At 35.9% G+C, this 17122-nt stretch overlaps 2 protein-coding genes and 1 pseudogene across 2 annotated transcripts; 1 reads left to right on the top strand and 2 right to left on the bottom strand.

Annotated features, from left to right (window-relative positions):
• Window positions 1-71: 71 nt before the first annotated feature.
• On the top strand, window positions 72-1765 carry LOC141826340 (cytochrome P450 89A2-like; annotated as a pseudogene).
• Window positions 1766-2667: 902 nt separating this feature from the next.
• LOC141827537 (protein pleiotropic regulatory locus 1) lies at window positions 2668-6057 on the bottom strand. The gene is made up of 12 exons (XM_074714808.1): window positions 5976-6057; window positions 5813-5905; window positions 5190-5253; window positions 4995-5080; window positions 4804-4905; window positions 4599-4682; window positions 3935-3995; window positions 3795-3861; window positions 3626-3703; window positions 3321-3385; window positions 3147-3224; window positions 2668-3061 (listed from the first exon to the last, which is right to left on the bottom strand). The coding sequence occupies exons 1-12, from the start codon at window positions 6036-6038 to the stop codon at window positions 2889-2891; spliced, it is 1014 nt and encodes a 337-aa protein (XP_074570909.1). The 5' UTR covers window positions 6039-6057; the 3' UTR covers window positions 2668-2888.
• A 4510-nt stretch (window positions 6058-10567) lies between these two features.
• LOC141826342 (uncharacterized) lies at window positions 10568-16741 on the bottom strand. The gene is made up of 10 exons (XM_074713584.1): window positions 16455-16741; window positions 16282-16360; window positions 16100-16194; window positions 14068-14172; window positions 13916-13995; window positions 12496-12586; window positions 12315-12422; window positions 11436-11522; window positions 11112-11180; window positions 10568-11019 (listed from the first exon to the last, which is right to left on the bottom strand). Exons 1-10 carry the CDS (start codon window positions 16692-16694, stop codon window positions 10891-10893), a joined length of 1083 nt encoding a protein of 360 aa, XP_074569685.1. The 5' UTR covers window positions 16695-16741; the 3' UTR covers window positions 10568-10890.
• Between the last annotated feature and the right edge of the window lie 381 nt (window positions 16742-17122).

Here is a 17122-nt window from a genome sequence, read left to right as displayed (position 1 = left end):
GGTATTTTGTCACCTCTGAACGGTATATCAATTGATGAACAGTAACCATACGCTGACAAGATTAGCTTGATAAATAATTGCAGTCAGTGGCGTGGAATCAAGCAGCGCCCCGCCAATGGATGACTTCGTGTTCCTCCTCCTCACCCTCTCCCTTTGCCTCGCCGCCAGGTTTCTGCTCTCCTTCCTATCGCCGAGCAAGCGGGGGAAGCAGAGCAGAGCGCTGGCGGCGCCGCCCTCAGCCTCCCTCCCGGCCCTCCCTATATCCCCCTCCTCACACCCATCCTGTGGCTCCGCCGCTCCGCGTTCGAAGTCGAGCCCTATCTCCGCCGCCTCCGCCACAATCACGGCCCCCTCTTCGCGATCCGAATCACCTCCCTACCGGCCGTCTTCGTCGCCGACCGACGCCTGGCCTACGAGGTGCTCATCCGCCAGGGCGCCGCCTTTGCTGACCGCCCATTGGCGAACCCAGCCAGCAGCGTGATCAACAGCAACCGTCATAATATCAGCTCGGCCTCCTATGGCCCGAAGTGGCGCCTCCTCCGCCGAAACCTGACCTCCGGGGTCCTCCATTCCGCCCGCATCCGGCGCTTCGGAGAGTCCCGCAGGTGGGTGCTAGGGATACTCCTGCGGCGGCTGAGAGCCCGGGCTGACGCCGACGGTGGCGTCGTGGTGGTCATGGAGAGTTTCCAGCACGCCATGTTCTGCTTGCTCGTGCTCATGTGCTTCGGCGAGAAGTTAGACGAGAAGGCCATCGGAGACATCGAGAGCACGCAGAGGAATCTTTTAAAGATAGTCCCCAAGCTTAGCGTCTTCGCCATATTTCCCCAAATCACCAAGATCGTATTCCGGAATCTGTGGAATAGACTGATCGGCATACGCCGTAGGCAAGAGGAGCTCTTCCTTCCTCTGATCCAAGCGCGGAGGGGATGCAACCGCAGTGCCGGACAAAAAGAAGAAGAAGAAGAAGAAGGGTCTTACTCGTATGTGGATTCGCTGTTGGGAGTTCGGCTCCCGGAGGATGGAGGAGAACGGGAGCTCAGCGACAGCGAGATGGTATCCCTCTGCTCCGAGTTCATGACCGGCGGCACCGACACGACCGTGACCGCGCTGCAGTGGATCATGGCGCACCTGGTGAGGGAGCCGCGGGTACAGCAGAAACTATTCGACGAAATCCGTGAAGTAACTGGGGAGAATCACGAGGTGAGCGAAGAGGACGTGCAGCAGAACCGGCTGCCGTACCTGAAGGCGGTGATCCTGGAGGGGCTGGGACGGCACCCGCCCGGCCAGCTCGTGCTTCCGCACACCGCGCCGGAGGACGCGGTGTTGGAGGGGCACCTGATACCTAAAGGCGCAGCGGTCAATTTCACGGTGGCGGAGATGGCGGCGGCGAGAAAAGGAGTGGACGGCGCCGATGGAGTTCCGGCCGGAGAGGTTCTTGGCCGGCGGGGAAGGCGAGGGGGTGGATCTGACGGGGAGTCGGGAGATCAAGATGATGCCGTTCGGGGCGGGGCGGAGGATATGCCCGGGGATGGCCCTCGCACTGCTCCACCTCGAGTACTTCGTGGGGAATCTGGTGAAGCAGTTCGAGTGGAAAGCCGCGGTCGAAGGCGAGGAGGTAGACCTGACAGAGATGCTGGAATTCACCGTCATCATGAAGCATCCCTTGCGAGCTCGGATCACTCCAAGAAACAATATGCAGACGGTCCGTGTCTAGTGGAGTTCACCGTGGGCTTGTGCTTTGTTGTGGATGATGCTAATAATGTTATGAAGCGTTAAAATTAAATAGTTTGTAGTAATTATAATAAATGCCCTTTCGGCCAACTACATTTATCTTGTAGATTTATCTTGTGATAGATGATAGAGTGACAAATTTCATCTTATACTATAATTATAATAGTTATGAATTATATTTAATTTTTTTGCTATTTTTAATGTTAATAATATGATCTTCAATTGCTATTTTAAAAGTATTAATTATAGTATTAGTAGCATTTTTATTTTATATAATTAAAGATGTCATGATTTGTAATTGTTTTATTATGAGTTAGTTCAATTTCTATAATTAATTGTCTAAAGAATTAAAAATACTACACTAAAATTCAACTATGAAGTAATTTAAATTAAATTCACAAATTGTTGTTTATACATTGAGAATTTATAAAAGCAAATCATAAGATATAAATAATTATTATAAAATTCAATGACAGAAAAATTGTCAAACACATATTACAAAAACTAGAATATAGCAAATTTGTTTTTTTTTAATTAGGACTATAATTAAAAATCTGAAATAAAAATATTATAACAGAATAATTTTGGAGATTTTTATGTATAAAATAAATAAACCTTATTTGATTTAAATAACTTACTTAAGTTTATTACGAAATTTAAAATATAAAATTTGTAGTGTTTGATTTAAATTGGACTTCACATTTTTAAAATGGTGAAATTTAAATTAAGATTTCACAAACATAATTTTAAGTATGGACTTCACATTTTTAAAATGGTGCCACCTGGACATCTTCAACAACAGCTACGTTAAGAAGGCTAAACGAAGTTTCAGAAGAGAAAAGTGAAATCAAAATTTTGATAAATACTAGGAGTCATCATCAGAAGAAAAGAAAAAAAAAATAGCAACATCATAAAATGAGGATAGAACAATTTAATGCAAGGCAACCTTGTCCATTTTACTTGTATTACTAGGTCTTCAAAATTCAAATACAAGAAAAACATAATTGACCAGTTCTAGGTAAATGCTAACAACAGAGAGCAGAAAGATTAAAAGAACTGGGTTTGAATCAGCTCAGCATGAACTGATAATAATATAGTTTACCTTCCATGGTCACCCAGCAATTCAAACTGATCGAAGCCATTGGGCAATGGCAGAATTAGTATCTACGGAACTCTTTTGGCGGCTTGAAGTTGATAGGATGGGTTTCTGGAGTTGCACTTGTATCTTCTTTCCACATCTTAATAGTTTTGTCAGCTTCACACGTAACAAGTCTTGACCCACTTATATCATAAGAAAGAGCATAAATGCATGCTTCACTGTCCAGGGAACCTGAAGGAAACAAGGAAAATCGTCAGGAAACTAATGAACATCCGAAGTAAACGAAAGTTCGCGAGTGAAGATTAATCAAGCCAACCTGGCTGGACAATGGTCTGAGCCTGCTGGAAGTTGTGGCCGCTTTTCCAATCCCAGAACCAAAGGCTTCCGTTGTCGCCTTCAGAAAAGAGGAGACATGTTAGTTTCAAAATGTTGATTATATTAATATTCTCAACGGTAAGTGCAAGACCCGTAAGGAACACAACTAACATACCTGCAGTGGCCAGAATACCATCTTCGTTAACTGCCATCGAATTTATTATTGTTTTCTGCTGGGACCTGGATAAAACATGTTTCATAAAAAGCCATTTTAGAGGTGAATCTAATGCTACTCTTTGTAATTTTTACCGAAACGAGTAAAATCATACAAAGTGCAAGATGTTTCTCACGGCTTCATAGATTAAGCCAAACCAAAATGGACAAGGTTTCATAAATAATATTGTTTTAGGGCTTTGTTTTCAGATATATTGCAACCACTGATTCATCACTAAAATGGAAGATTGAAGAGAAAATACTAACAGCATATTGTGAAGAAATTCGCCTTTTGGAAGGTTAAACTTTTTTATATTGTCTGCTGAAGCAGATGCAAAACTTCTCCTGGATTAAGGAAAGCAAGTTATTTAGCTGATTTAAAATCGCATTTGCAACATAAATGTGGTTAACAGAGCCACAATTAACAAAGCCTTACTCTTTTGGATGTAATGCCATCGCACGAACAGATTTCTTGTGGTGGGTCAGTGTTGTCATTGTTTTTCCTGCAATTGGAAAATTTCCTTTTGAGAACCAATAGATAGCTCAAGGACTTAAGACTTGAGCAAAGACTATTACCAGCTACAAGATCCCAGAACTTAATAGTACTATCATGGGAACCAGTTACAACTTGCGGATCCTGAAACATAAAAATGTCCAAAGCATCCAAATGAGTAGATTCAACTCTAGAAAAATAGTTGAAAAACAAAACCCAGGAAACAGGAATAGGAAATTCATTATTAAAAAAGTCAAAACGATACATTTTTTCAACACAAAATTTACCCCTAAAATCATTAACAAACCTCAAAATCATATAAGACAATTACAATTATTTTAAATGGAGAATTTCTATTTTACCCTTTAAAATTTGTCCCTTTGTTAAGCCAAATGCCCCCTCATGTTTTTTTGTCAAAATGTCATCTAGTCTTTCACCTTTGTTTTCAGGAAGCACCCTTAGTGACTAAGTATTGCCAAGGTATCAAACACTTCATTAAACATAATCAATTCCCCCCACCCTTATTATTGTTTTTGTAAAGTAGGGATAAAGTGATTAGGTATTGTAAAATATGGGTAAGTTGACAATATTCAATTTTTGGGCAGTTTGGCAACAAAAATACCAGAGGAGAATTTGAAACAATTTGATTATAGAATTACCAAAAACTGTAGTTAATGAATCCTTTCTTAAAAATCAAGATTTAAAAAACTTATTATCGACACATTTACCAATCAAAGACTTACATACCGTTGGCCGAGCAAAAACTGAACAAACAGTGTTATCATGACCAGAGAGAGCCATAACCATTGCCTTCGAACGAATGTCCCAAACCTAATAAAATGAAATACAGATCTCAAATATGTCGTTGAAATAAGAAAACCTTCAACTGAAATGAAACCAACTTATGAACCACCAAATAAATTCACATGTCTTAGAGTCATTCTTGTCATACCCGGCAAACAGAATCCCGTCCACCTGTTAGCAGCACATCAATAGTTGGATGAAGAGCTAAGCAATATACACCACTCAAATGTCCATGATAAGACCTGATAACCTTTTGCAAAATTAAAGGTAGAAAACATATTAGAGACTTCCAGCAGATTAGAATCCCACATAAACAAAGCACAAGCAAAAAAGCAAAACCTTATTTTGTTCAAGATCCCAACATTTAACTTGCTTGTCATCACCAGCAGAGAATAAATAAGTGTGCTTTTGACTGACAGCAAGTCCTAGTCACCCAAGGAGATTAACATCAACACCATGCAACTTGTAGACAAATAATCACAACAAAATAAATAATAAAAGGCACACAAAAACAAAAATATATCAATCAACTACCGCGAATTTGTTCGATATGTCCAGTTAGAGTTAACTTCAATCTCCCAGATGCAACATCCCATATCTTAAAAAAGGCAAACAAATCAAATATACAAATGAGAATTTGTTTTTAAATCAGATATAAAACTATGACATGGAAAAAAATATTGAAAGACAGCGAAGAGAAGACTTTCACAAGTGATAAAATGACTTATTCCGAGGGACTAAAAGAAATTGTAAATGCAGATATTCTCAGAGTACTTTAGTTTAAAACTGGGATATAGCACTCAACATAGTGCTATATTGTGACTAATGTGTGTGTGTGTGACTAATGTATTTTAATTCACATTTAATTGTGTTAGATACAGTTTTATTATATATATAAAATTCGGAGTCTTAATTACACTAGAAGTCTCCTTTAGCTAGCACGGAGTTTTGCAGTGAGAACTGAATTTGGAGTCGTCTACCAGTCCCAGGTAGGATTTTCTTTGAAAATAAGAATTTTCAAAAAGGATTCTTATGCAGTGTCAATGTAAGGTAAAGTCTAGATAGTGAGCCCAAAAAATAAATGAGAAATCTAATCAATGTAGTCGACTAAAAATATATGAGATACAAGCTAAGGACAACAGCAAATGGAAAGGAACCTTTATCGTCCTATCAGCGGAACCAGTACAGAACCATGTGTTGCTGGGATCAAATGCAATGGAACGAACCCATCCCAAGTGGCCACTGATGACCTGAACCAATTGATCAACAAAATTAAATTCAAGAAAAGATCAGACTTGTTCTGCTGACAAAAAAACGCACCCTATAATTCTTCCAAGGAGGATGCCATGAGGGACGAGGCCACCTACTTGGAATCCTTTCCATCAGAGCAGATGTAGAGTGATATCTGAGAGAAAATGTGTGGAATATGAAATACAATTTACAGAACAGGAGCTCCATGCATTTGTTTGAAATAACTAACTTTTAGTTTTGACCATCATGCTTCATAAAAATGCCTAATTTAATGAATAAAACAGCAATCTGATCTTTTAGTATAAAGGAAACTAAATGCTAGAGAACGTCTGATAGGAATGGAAGTTACTTAGAATAAATGCTAGGGTGGGACGAAGAGGAGTGGACGGCGCCGATGGAGTTCCGGCCGGAGAGGCTCTTGGCCGGCGGCGAAGGCGAGGGGTGGATCTGACGGGGAGTCGGGAGATCAAGATGATGCCGTTCGGGGCGGCGGGGCGGCGGGGCGGCGGGGCGGAGGACATGCAGTATTTAAATCGAATCGAACCAACGGAATTAATAAAAAAATTAATAATTTTTTTAAAAAATCAACTGAATTAAATTTTTTAATAAAAATTAAATAAATTGAATCGATATTTTATCGATTAATTCAATTTTTGATCAAATTAACTGAATTAATTAAAATTTTTAAATATTATAAAAAATTTATAAATTTATTTATTTAAAATTTATTAATTATTTTTCTAATTCGAAATTTTAAAATTGAAATTTAAATTATTTTTTAAAAAAAATTTAAAATTTATAATTAAATTTAATTTTTTTAATTTGATCGATTCTATTCATTTATTCGATTTAATTAAATTTTTATTTGTCCCTATTCAACGAGATGGCCCTAGACCCGACCATGGGTCGGGTCCCCGGAAACCCGGGTCAGCCGGGCCCGTCGGTTCAAAAATTTAACTCCAATCGACTGGATACGCTTCATCAGTAAAATCGAAATCGATTGGATTTTAAATTCGAATTAATTAATTTTTTATTTGAAAATCAGTAATTAAAATTATTTTTTTAAAAAATAATTAAATTAAAATTTTTTTAATTTGATCGATTCGCAAATCATCCATTTATTCGATTTAATTAAATTTTTATTTGTCCCTATTCGACGGTGATGGCCCTCGCATTGCTCCACCTCGAGCACTTCGTGGAGAATCTGGTGAAGTCGAGTAGAAAGCCACGGTCGAAGGCAAGGAGATAGATCTGACAGAGATGTCTCGAATTGACGGTCATGATGAAAACATCCATTGCAAGCTCGGATCACTTTCAGAAACAATACGCAGACGGCCCGTGTCTAGTAGAGTTTCTCCGTGGGCCAGTGCTTTCTTGTTGATGATGAAGCTAATAATGCTATGAAGCACAATAAAATTAAATAGCTTGTAGTAATTATAATAATTATGAATTATAATTATATTTTAAATTATTTAAATAAATAATAATTAAATAATCTATTTCTTAATTATCAATCAATTGAAATAATCATCAAAAAAAAAATCATAGCAAAAGAGTTTGGCATAGAGATATATATCAAATGAGTATTATTACACTGTGATGTTTACTAGAGTTTTAGGTTCTTTAAATATTTTTTTAATTAAAAGTATTTAACAATTTTTAAATTTATGTCAAATGTACATCGTTCACTCATAGTGTTCCGTCAAGTCAATTAAAGAGCATTTGATTCGGGATTATCATTGATAATCTTAATTATTTATCATTGATAATTTTATTTGGATCAAATTATAATCGATTCTCAAATAATGCAATATCATCGTTACATCAGTAATTGGATTATAATTTGAGAAAGTGATTATCTTGATAGTCTAAGATTTTTTATAATTTTGACGGTTAAGAAAATTTTTTTCCATGTTTACCTTCGATTTTAAAACTAAGTTAATTAAAATATACTATGAAATATAATTGAAACCGAGTTAATTAATTTAATAAATTTTAATTTAAATATTTATAAATTTTAAATTGATAATTTATTTTAAGTTTTAAAAAATAAAATTAATGAATTATATTAATTAATTTAATAAATTATTTTATTAAAATAAAATTAACAAACTATATTTGTTAATTTAATGAATTATTTTATTAAAATATTTATTTTTTATTTATTTATTTATTTATTTAAAAAAAATAAAATTAATGAATTATATTTATTAATTTAACAAATTATTTTATTAAAATAATTATTTTATTGAAAAATATATATTTTTATTTTAAATTTTAAAAAATAAAATCAATAAATTATATTTATTAATTTGATAAATTATTTTATTAAAATAATTATTTTAATAAAATAATCTCAAATTATTTAGGGTTTAGGGTTTATTTTATTAAAATGATTATATTTAAAAATATCATTTTTATTAAATAATTATTAATAATATTAATATTAATATTATTAATTTAAATTATTTTAAAAAAATAAATTAACTTGGTTATGTTTTATTTTCTTTAAATAAATAAATTGAATCAAATAAAATTAATTTATATTTTATATTCATAATCTTGATTATGTGATTGCCTGATGATCGTATAACAAAAAAAGTATGTATGATAATTTAAATCAAACAGTATCTTAATGTCATGTTTTTTTTAATATTATTTTAAGGATTTTAACATTATCAATTATTTTCAGCTAAAAAATACTTAACTTAGCATCCAATTAAAATCCCATCCATTCAACTTTGATTGCAGAAAATTAAAATGGATTATTTTATAAAATGAAGCGGGGGCGAAGAAGATAGAAGATACTTTAGAAAAATGCATACACTTTTTGTTAAAATATCAAAGAAACAAAAAGGAGTAGAATTTATGATTTTGCCTAGTTTAATTTGGATAGTATGCTCTACTCAATCCTAATAACAATAGAATAAAATATAGTGACAAAAGAGAATAGCCTGAACATGATGTGATGATAAATGATAAAATATTTTTCTTAAATAATCAGAATTTAAAATTTATGTAACATATGCATACCATATTTAAATACTGAATTTATTTAGTTTCTTATAAATAAAAAAATAAGATTTGAATTTCAATAGATATGAATATTTTAAAAGTTGACTAATGAATATACAAAAATTGTACTCTGAATTTGAGAACCAAAGAAAATATCTTGGTCCTTTAGGATTCATTGGTGAATTCTTAAAATAATAATAATAATAATAATAATAATAATAAAGAAAATTCCTTAGCAGAAATATGAATCAGAGGAAGGAGACGAAGTTTGGGGAAATATGGATCAGAGGAAGGAGAGCAGAAACCTGGCGGCGAGGCCAAGGGAGAGGGTGAGGAGGAGGAGGAGGAGCACGAAGCCATCCATGGCGTAATGCTGCTTTCCAATTCCACTCGACTGACTGCCATTATTTTTATCAAGCTGATCTTGTCCTTGTGTGGTTTCGGTTTCCGAAAAAATCCACGATAAATTAAACCGTCCAGAGGTGACGAAATACTTTTCTTTTTCTTTTTTTTAGAGTTGGCCAAACCATTCCGTCTTTCCAACTGATTAACGAAATTCGAAGGTGATTGATTTGATGTCATAAAAAATTTTCATATAAATTTCTAATATGACTGATTTAATCTTATAAAAATTTTTTATCGATAATCAACATGAATTAAAAAGGAAAAAAAAATGATAACTCAATCTAATAGTTAGCATTTTCTAATCTGCTATTTATTTCAAGAAATTTTTTTATAAATTCATCATAGTTAATTTTCTAATCTATCATTGATGGACTTAATCATCACACACACACACACACGATATACTATGTGAAATTATGTATATTCAAAAGTTAATTTTAAAATATTCATGTCTATTCAAATTTAAATCTTATTTTTTTTATTTATTCTCTTTTACCATTTTTTATTTATAGGGTATTGGATTTTATGAGCCAACTAATCTTTAAATACATAATTTATTAGTAATGAAAGATATGGGCAGTTATCAATATTGCCCATTTACCTCATCATTTATCCCATTACTCTCCTTTTATTAAAGGGTGTGTCCAAGTTCCGGATGAAAGGGCTGTTGAATTCATTCCGACATATGTGTGTTGTGAAAATCTCTTCAGAGGAGGAACATCTATTGCGATTGAAATTTGATTCATGAATAACAAAGGATCATTCAATTTGTAACGTCTTTCCGACGATAAGCATGAAAAACAAGAATGACAAAGACTCGTTATAACTGTTTATAATTTTTTTATTTGATAATTCATGTGATACGATGGAGTTTCAGTTATACTGTTTATAATTTTTTTATTTGATAATTCAATACATGTGATTGCTAATGGAACATTATGTGACTGAAATAGGGCAAAAATCATTAAGAAAGATCAGATCTAAGACCTAATCTCTGCAACCGCTCGACATCACATACTAATACCATCTCGACCTTGAACTTTAGCCTCAGCATTGACTCGACATCACATACCGACCTCATCTTGATCTTGAATTTTGATCTCAACGCTCATTCGACATCATACACCGACCTCATCTCCATCTCAAATCTAGACCTCAAATTCCAATCTTGACGCTCATTCGGCATCACGTGCCGATCTCTCGATCTCAAGTTCCGATCTCGGACATTGGCTTCCAATTTAATCGATCAGACCTCATTCCATCCTTAATCTCACGGTTCTCTCACATTTCACATTTGTAGTACAACAAAGAAAACAACAAAACAAAAAAAAGAGCTGCATTACGATCTCGCAAGAACAAGTGACTTAATTGAGCAGAACCAGACGAAACCTTTATGATGCATTGTTCGATAAACTAATATGGCACCAGACGTTGGCGGTAGGATGGATCTGTACAGACAGCAAGTTCATTCTGCACGTGATTTGACATTTTGTCTCACGGCAGCGGTTGACTTCAAAAGTAGAACTCGTAGGCTGAGCTCGCCCACTTTTGAAAGAATTCATGATCATAAATCCTGCTTGCTCTTTGTTCTTTTCATCTTCGCTTTGAATCTTGATTTAGCCATAAGCGTCTGCAGTGTGTTTGCGAAATTACCTATTGCCATCAGAACAAGCAATATTCCACAGACGATAACCTGCAAAAATAAAAATAAAAAAAATAAAAGCAACCGATGAAAACACTTCCACTTAGAATCAAAGTGTGAAAAAGTTAGCGAAGAGATCTTGCCTGCCACTCCTGGATCACACCAACAATAGCTGTCCGTAGCAGTAACAAGCCGACAAATGCTTCAAATCCCTGGAGCAAAGAAGTTTGTAAGGCAGTACTAGAAAAGCTACAGTTTGTAACTAATTGATTGTGTATAAAAATAAAGGGAAACATTGTGCAAATGAAAATAAGTGTTGGTGAACTTGATGTGAAAAATGAGCTGTTCTACCATTATTAGGTTAGATTTGGTTCTATTCCTTTATTGGAATTTATATATGTTATAGAATCTAAAAAGATGTAGCATGAAAATAAGTGTAGAAAAAGTAATCTTTTCTACTATGTTACCTGCAAAATGAAAAGGATGGGGCATAACAGTAGGAGCTGACCTTCAACACCAGCAGTTTCTCCCCATACAACATCCATTCTTTTCGCCTATGAACCAACGAAAACAAATCACAATTCACAAGTTTCAAGCACGAGAACAAGAATGAGAAAACCATTCTATATTGCCAAATAATTGCAGTAGAGTGCATCAAATACAAAATCAATGCCATTTTGAACCACATCAAAGACTTCAGCACTGATCAGTATTGTTTTCAAATTGATCCTTCACTTTTTGCTCATCTTATGTGGAAATATTAAAGTAATATAGTAAAAAAAATCTGTATGGAGGTTCACGTTTTCTTTTAATTTTCTATTACAATTGTTCACTTAGAATGAGATTTAGACTGATTCTGTTAGGCTAAAGAAATGAAAATGACACACTAACTTGATTGATGCCTTCTTTGTCAAAGTATCCCATTTTGATACTGGAAATAATCAGGGACAACTGAAGCAACAAAGAATGAATCACTTCAAGTGGCAGCTGCATTTCTGTAGTTCCAATGCTTTTTAGTTCTTTGTATGTTCAAGTTGCTAATCACCAATAATTCAATAAAGCATGTTACAAATGTTTCAGGTTTTGCAAAGAAAAGTCACGTCAGAAAACTTTAGCAGATCCAACACTATGTTAATTGGATATGATTTACTAATGATGCCTACTGTAGTAGAGACTAGGTCAGGGCACCTCCAACGAGTACTCCTGTTAAATGATTCATAGTAAATCTGAAAATATTGGTCATTGAGTCAAGGTATACAGACTAAAGAATATCATTTTATAAGATCAATCTCTTTGAATTTAATTCTCACAATTCATGAAATAGGAGCGAAATTTGAATCTGTCACCTTGCCCAATGCAATGCGAGTATATAGCCTTTGCCGTTGATATCTGTTCTGTAAAAGCATGGCGACACCTTGCATCATGGCCCACACCAGGAACAGTTGTACTCCTCTCTGAAAGAAACCTATCTGTGCTTATTCAAGAGACACTTTCATTGATTATCCTTGAGAAGATTTATGCTTGTACCTGCTTATGAGCACAATCAGGTTGTCTCTTTATTTCCCATGTGAGACTAATAATAGACATCAACATGGCACAATAATGATGGTAAATCCACCTGCACAAGCACCCAATGTATAAACATTTAATTTCACTACAAAAGTATTATATAAATGCCAAGAGTGTATATATGTGCAGTTGAAACATATACATAACATAAATATAATATCTGGGAAAGTAGGAAAAATTGTGGAGGGACAGATCAAGTTGAATTCTTTGAGTCACAGAGGTGGGTGTGTCATAAACACTATTTGAGCTAGTCAATTGGTTGAAAGTTGTACCTAAGTAGAGTGCACTTAGATTTAATAATCTTACACTTCTCCATCATGAGATAGGATAAATTTGTGTTTTTCAATCATGCACTTGTCTTGGTTGGTTGAATGCGATTTGAGTTGTAGCACATCTATTGGTGTTGCTTGTTACATTAACAGTCAATCTAATAGTGCATTATATTTGAGTTGATAGCTACATCGTTGTTGGTACTGGTGTTGTACTTATGGCTAGCAGTGAAATTGCATAATTGGTGACCGTCACTGAACTTGTTGGTAGTTCATTCATTTGCATCCATGTTGATGAGAAGTTGCATTGTTAATATTGAGACAACCTAGTTAATTCCACATGGCAAATTGTCAGCTATGATTAGTGAGCTATGATTAATTTAGGCTCAAGCATTTGAGATCAATGGTTGGGCCACACAAAATTAATGGATTAATTCTTTTATTTATGCAGATTGTGGTATGTTATATGAATGAATCAATATGAGAAAGAAAATGCACCAATGATACTACCCAGTACTAACTACACCAAAGGCTTCTTCTATCCATCCTCTTATTCATGATTGCCTCATCAACATATCATGTTCAAACTAATCTACCAACAAAGGTGGCTAATAGAAACCTAGATGATCTTCTCTAATGTGTTGCAGACAACATGCTGTATTATGTTATCAATGGTACCTATGATGCTTCTCTAATATCTAGGAGACAGCACACCAGTTTACACCAGCACCAGTTACCTTCAACAGCTCTTGCATTGTTAATTAATTAAAATATTCACAAATATTAAGAAGATAAAATAAACAACATTAGTATAATCTTTTAAGAAGCCAACCCCACCTAGTGGGATAAGCCTTGGTTGTTGTTGTAGTATAATCTTTTAAGAAGCCAGAATCAATTACTTAAACAAATTGTCATGTGGGAACACAAAGCATTTATATGAAAGAATACATGCCATATGTTTAGTGAAAGTATGCACTCTTATTTTGACCAGAATAAACTGTAACCTAAACAGCTATCAATTACTTCAAATCCAGAAAATATGACTAAGCAATCTGCAACTATTGTCTGTTTTCCTTTATGCGAATTGAGAGGAGTAATAATCTTTTTACCAAGGACGAATATCGCTTCCATTTACTCGCAATATGTTCTCCCGCAAGGCTAAAGTTGTGTAGAGATATAACAGCCAAGCCTGAAAGCACATGCATAATTATGTCCTATATGATATAGCTCCACTTTAATTGTGGTTACACTATTCAGATACCTGGTATAGCTGGACAGGCAAGGGTGGAAAGCATTCATCCCAAACCCACGATCGCAAAAAAAGCAAAGTGGATGGAAATACAAGAAATAAGAAGGCGGTTCTGTCCTGGCATAAAGAAAATTAAATCTATCATTGCACATCTCCTGCAATTATAAAGCAAAGTACCTAAACAAATAGTAAGTGCCATAAATCTATGATTGCACTTGTGATGAAGAGCTACTGAGACCAAGTGTCTTATACTATTTTGAGAGGTGAGGAAAAGATATTAGAGAGGAGACTAAATAAAGTTCTCATATTAGTTGAGAGAGAATATACTAGAAAACAGTCTACAATTATTCTATCTGTTGTTGCAAAACTCCTAGAATGTTAAGTGTTGCAAACAAAAGACAAGACTAGGATTTCAACAACTTTTAGACGAGCAAAATACCATGAGACTGAGTTTACAATCATTGTATTCTGGGAGAATGAGAAGATGCCAGGAGAGACATCTACCCCACTAGAAAAGTTAGAAGAGATGGATAATAACTAATTCAATGTCAAATCATGCACACAAGATGGATGAAAAATGATGGTGGAAATTGAACCCTGATGATATTGTGACTCAAGACAATAGGAGAAGAAAATGAAACTTGAGAAGGAGATGATAAAAATAATTGTTTCAAATCTATATATTTTCTATTGGATCTGTTTCTGAATATGTTATAATCATTTTAGATAAGTTACTCTTTTTTTATCAACCACAATTTTTTACTAAGTTAGCATCACTTTAGGTTGGCACATAGCTAGGCCTAGAGTTTTGGACTTGTGCCCTACAACTAAATGTCATTGAACAAGAATGGTTGGGTGGAGGTATCTTCAACGGCACTGGGCTTGTGGTTACACATGCTCAAGGCATGTTGTCCTTGGCAAAGGGGTTGGCAAGGCCACAGATGAGCACCTAAATCTCACCGTGGGTGGGGTAGAAGCCACAATGTGTTACCTAAGATCATGGGGGAGGTGTATGGCTCAAGACGATTCAGCAATTCTAAAGGTGAAAGTGGTGTCATCAACCCACAGCAAGGGACTACACTGTCTGCTTGAACATCTCATCACCATTCCTCTTAGGCCCCATAGTCATTGTACTCGTCCTTGCAACCACAGTGTGAGTCAATGAAGAAAAGGCCTAGCAAATTTGGCATGCAACATATTTTTGTGAATTGAGAAGGTAATGAGTCCAACACTACAAATTGGGGAACTAGTTAGTGATAACTTCAAGTAGACGATGTTGTATCCAGCAACAACAATATTGTGGATAAACAAGGAGGGTAATGATGGACTTCAATCTAGATTTATACTGCTCAAGCAAATATAATCTGAGGAAGAAGCACATGTGACATACTATGAGGGAGGGGCATTGAAGACTGGAAGAAATGATGGCTGGTTTGTCACATCATGATGACAGGGGTGAATGAGCAACAAAAATAAAATTAAGATATTATAGAAAGAATACTGAAGGGAGTAAGAGATATTAGCATCTTGCAGCAAGATGAATGATTGAGAGGATGTCAAGCCATCACATTTAGCCTTATTTGCCAGAGAGAAGCAACAAGATTGTTGAAGAAAATCTCAGCTCTAAAGGAGGATCTGCTCTGATACCATGTTGAGAGGGAAAATATTGGTGTTAAAATTATAATTGCACTATATGTGCAGAAGATTTAGACATAACGTCCAAAACTAGATGTTCTACATGGACTAAAATATAACACATTAATATAACAAACTTTACTGATCCCCATTTCACTGATTTCTGAGTTCCAGCTGCCTTTGGTAGATTATGGTCATTATTTTCAAGACATACAGATGGATCAAATTTCTACCTTACCAAAATTTCCAAGAATGAGCACCTTATGTTTCTTGTCGCATCCAAGAACATAGGACCTTGGCACCATAAATTTCTAGTACCTTTAATAATACTGATCTTGACTAAAGTTAAACAGAAAAAACAGTCTGATTAAAATGCCTGCAACATTATGAAGACAACTCATTGGCATACCCTATAGCTATTATACTCCTCCTTCACTTTCAGCTGCACATCCTTCCTTGTTGCTCGTACATTGAGAGGGCCAAGAAAATTCTTCAAGAATAGACCTGAATGCACAAATGATAGAACCTAAACCCCCTCCATGCTTAACATTAAAAGAAACTAAAACCCGCATCTTTCCATCCATAGTTCACCATGAGCTTTGCTGGGAAGTAGCGATGCGATGTCACCATCGACGATAAGACATCTAGCCCTGCACAACTCTTCATCAACCTGCAACAAAAGACAATCCCAATCGACCGAGATTCGAACTCAGCCAGCCAAATCGAGATCCAGAGGAGACAAAGGGGGCGTAGAAGCGTCCAACCTTCTCAGCGATCTTGGGATCGATGCATCCCCCTCCGCCAGGACCACCCTTCTTCTTGGCGACGGAGTCGAGCGACGACTGGATCCTCCGAAGTTCGGATTCGAGAGCCAGGGTGCGCTGGCGCAGGGATTGCTCCTCGCTCCCGGTCCTGGAAATGAGGGCGGCGGCAGCGTCCTGGAGCTCTCGGGCCGCCTCCGCCAGCCGCGCCGCCTCCTCCACCAGCGCGTTGTGATCCACCATCCCCCTCCTCGCTTCCTCTCGCGATTCCCTTGGCGAGATGCACACGCACGACGCGATCAATTGCCCCCGTGTACTTGCGGGCGTTCCCCGTTATATAATTTCTCTCACTAGTCTTGTTTTATTTATTTAATTATTTAAAAAAATAATTTTTAAACATAAAATTAAATATTTTGAGCTCCTTTTGACTTTTTTTTATTATTGGATTTAAAAATCTTTCGTGTGAATAAAATACCTTTGCTCTACGTTGAAAACTTACACCAAAAGCCACCTTTAATAACGTCGAACTTGATTAAAAAGAATACAAGACCTTTATCTACGACGTAATTAATGAACATAGGAATGCATTTATATGTATGTAAATAAATGCTACGCTGCACGATGAGGAATTCACGATCCGTGCGTGACACCTACGACTCTTCGCCGCTGCC

The sequence above is a fragment of the Curcuma longa genome, chromosome 4 (genome assembly GCF_044706935.1).
Source record: "Curcuma longa cultivar G26 ecotype Majalengka, Jawa Barat chromosome 4, ITB_CL_G26_1.1, whole genome shotgun sequence".
In the NCBI taxonomy this organism is placed as follows: Eukaryota; Viridiplantae; Streptophyta; class Magnoliopsida; order Zingiberales; family Zingiberaceae; genus Curcuma; species Curcuma longa.
This window is presented reverse-complemented; position numbering and strand designations above follow the sequence as displayed.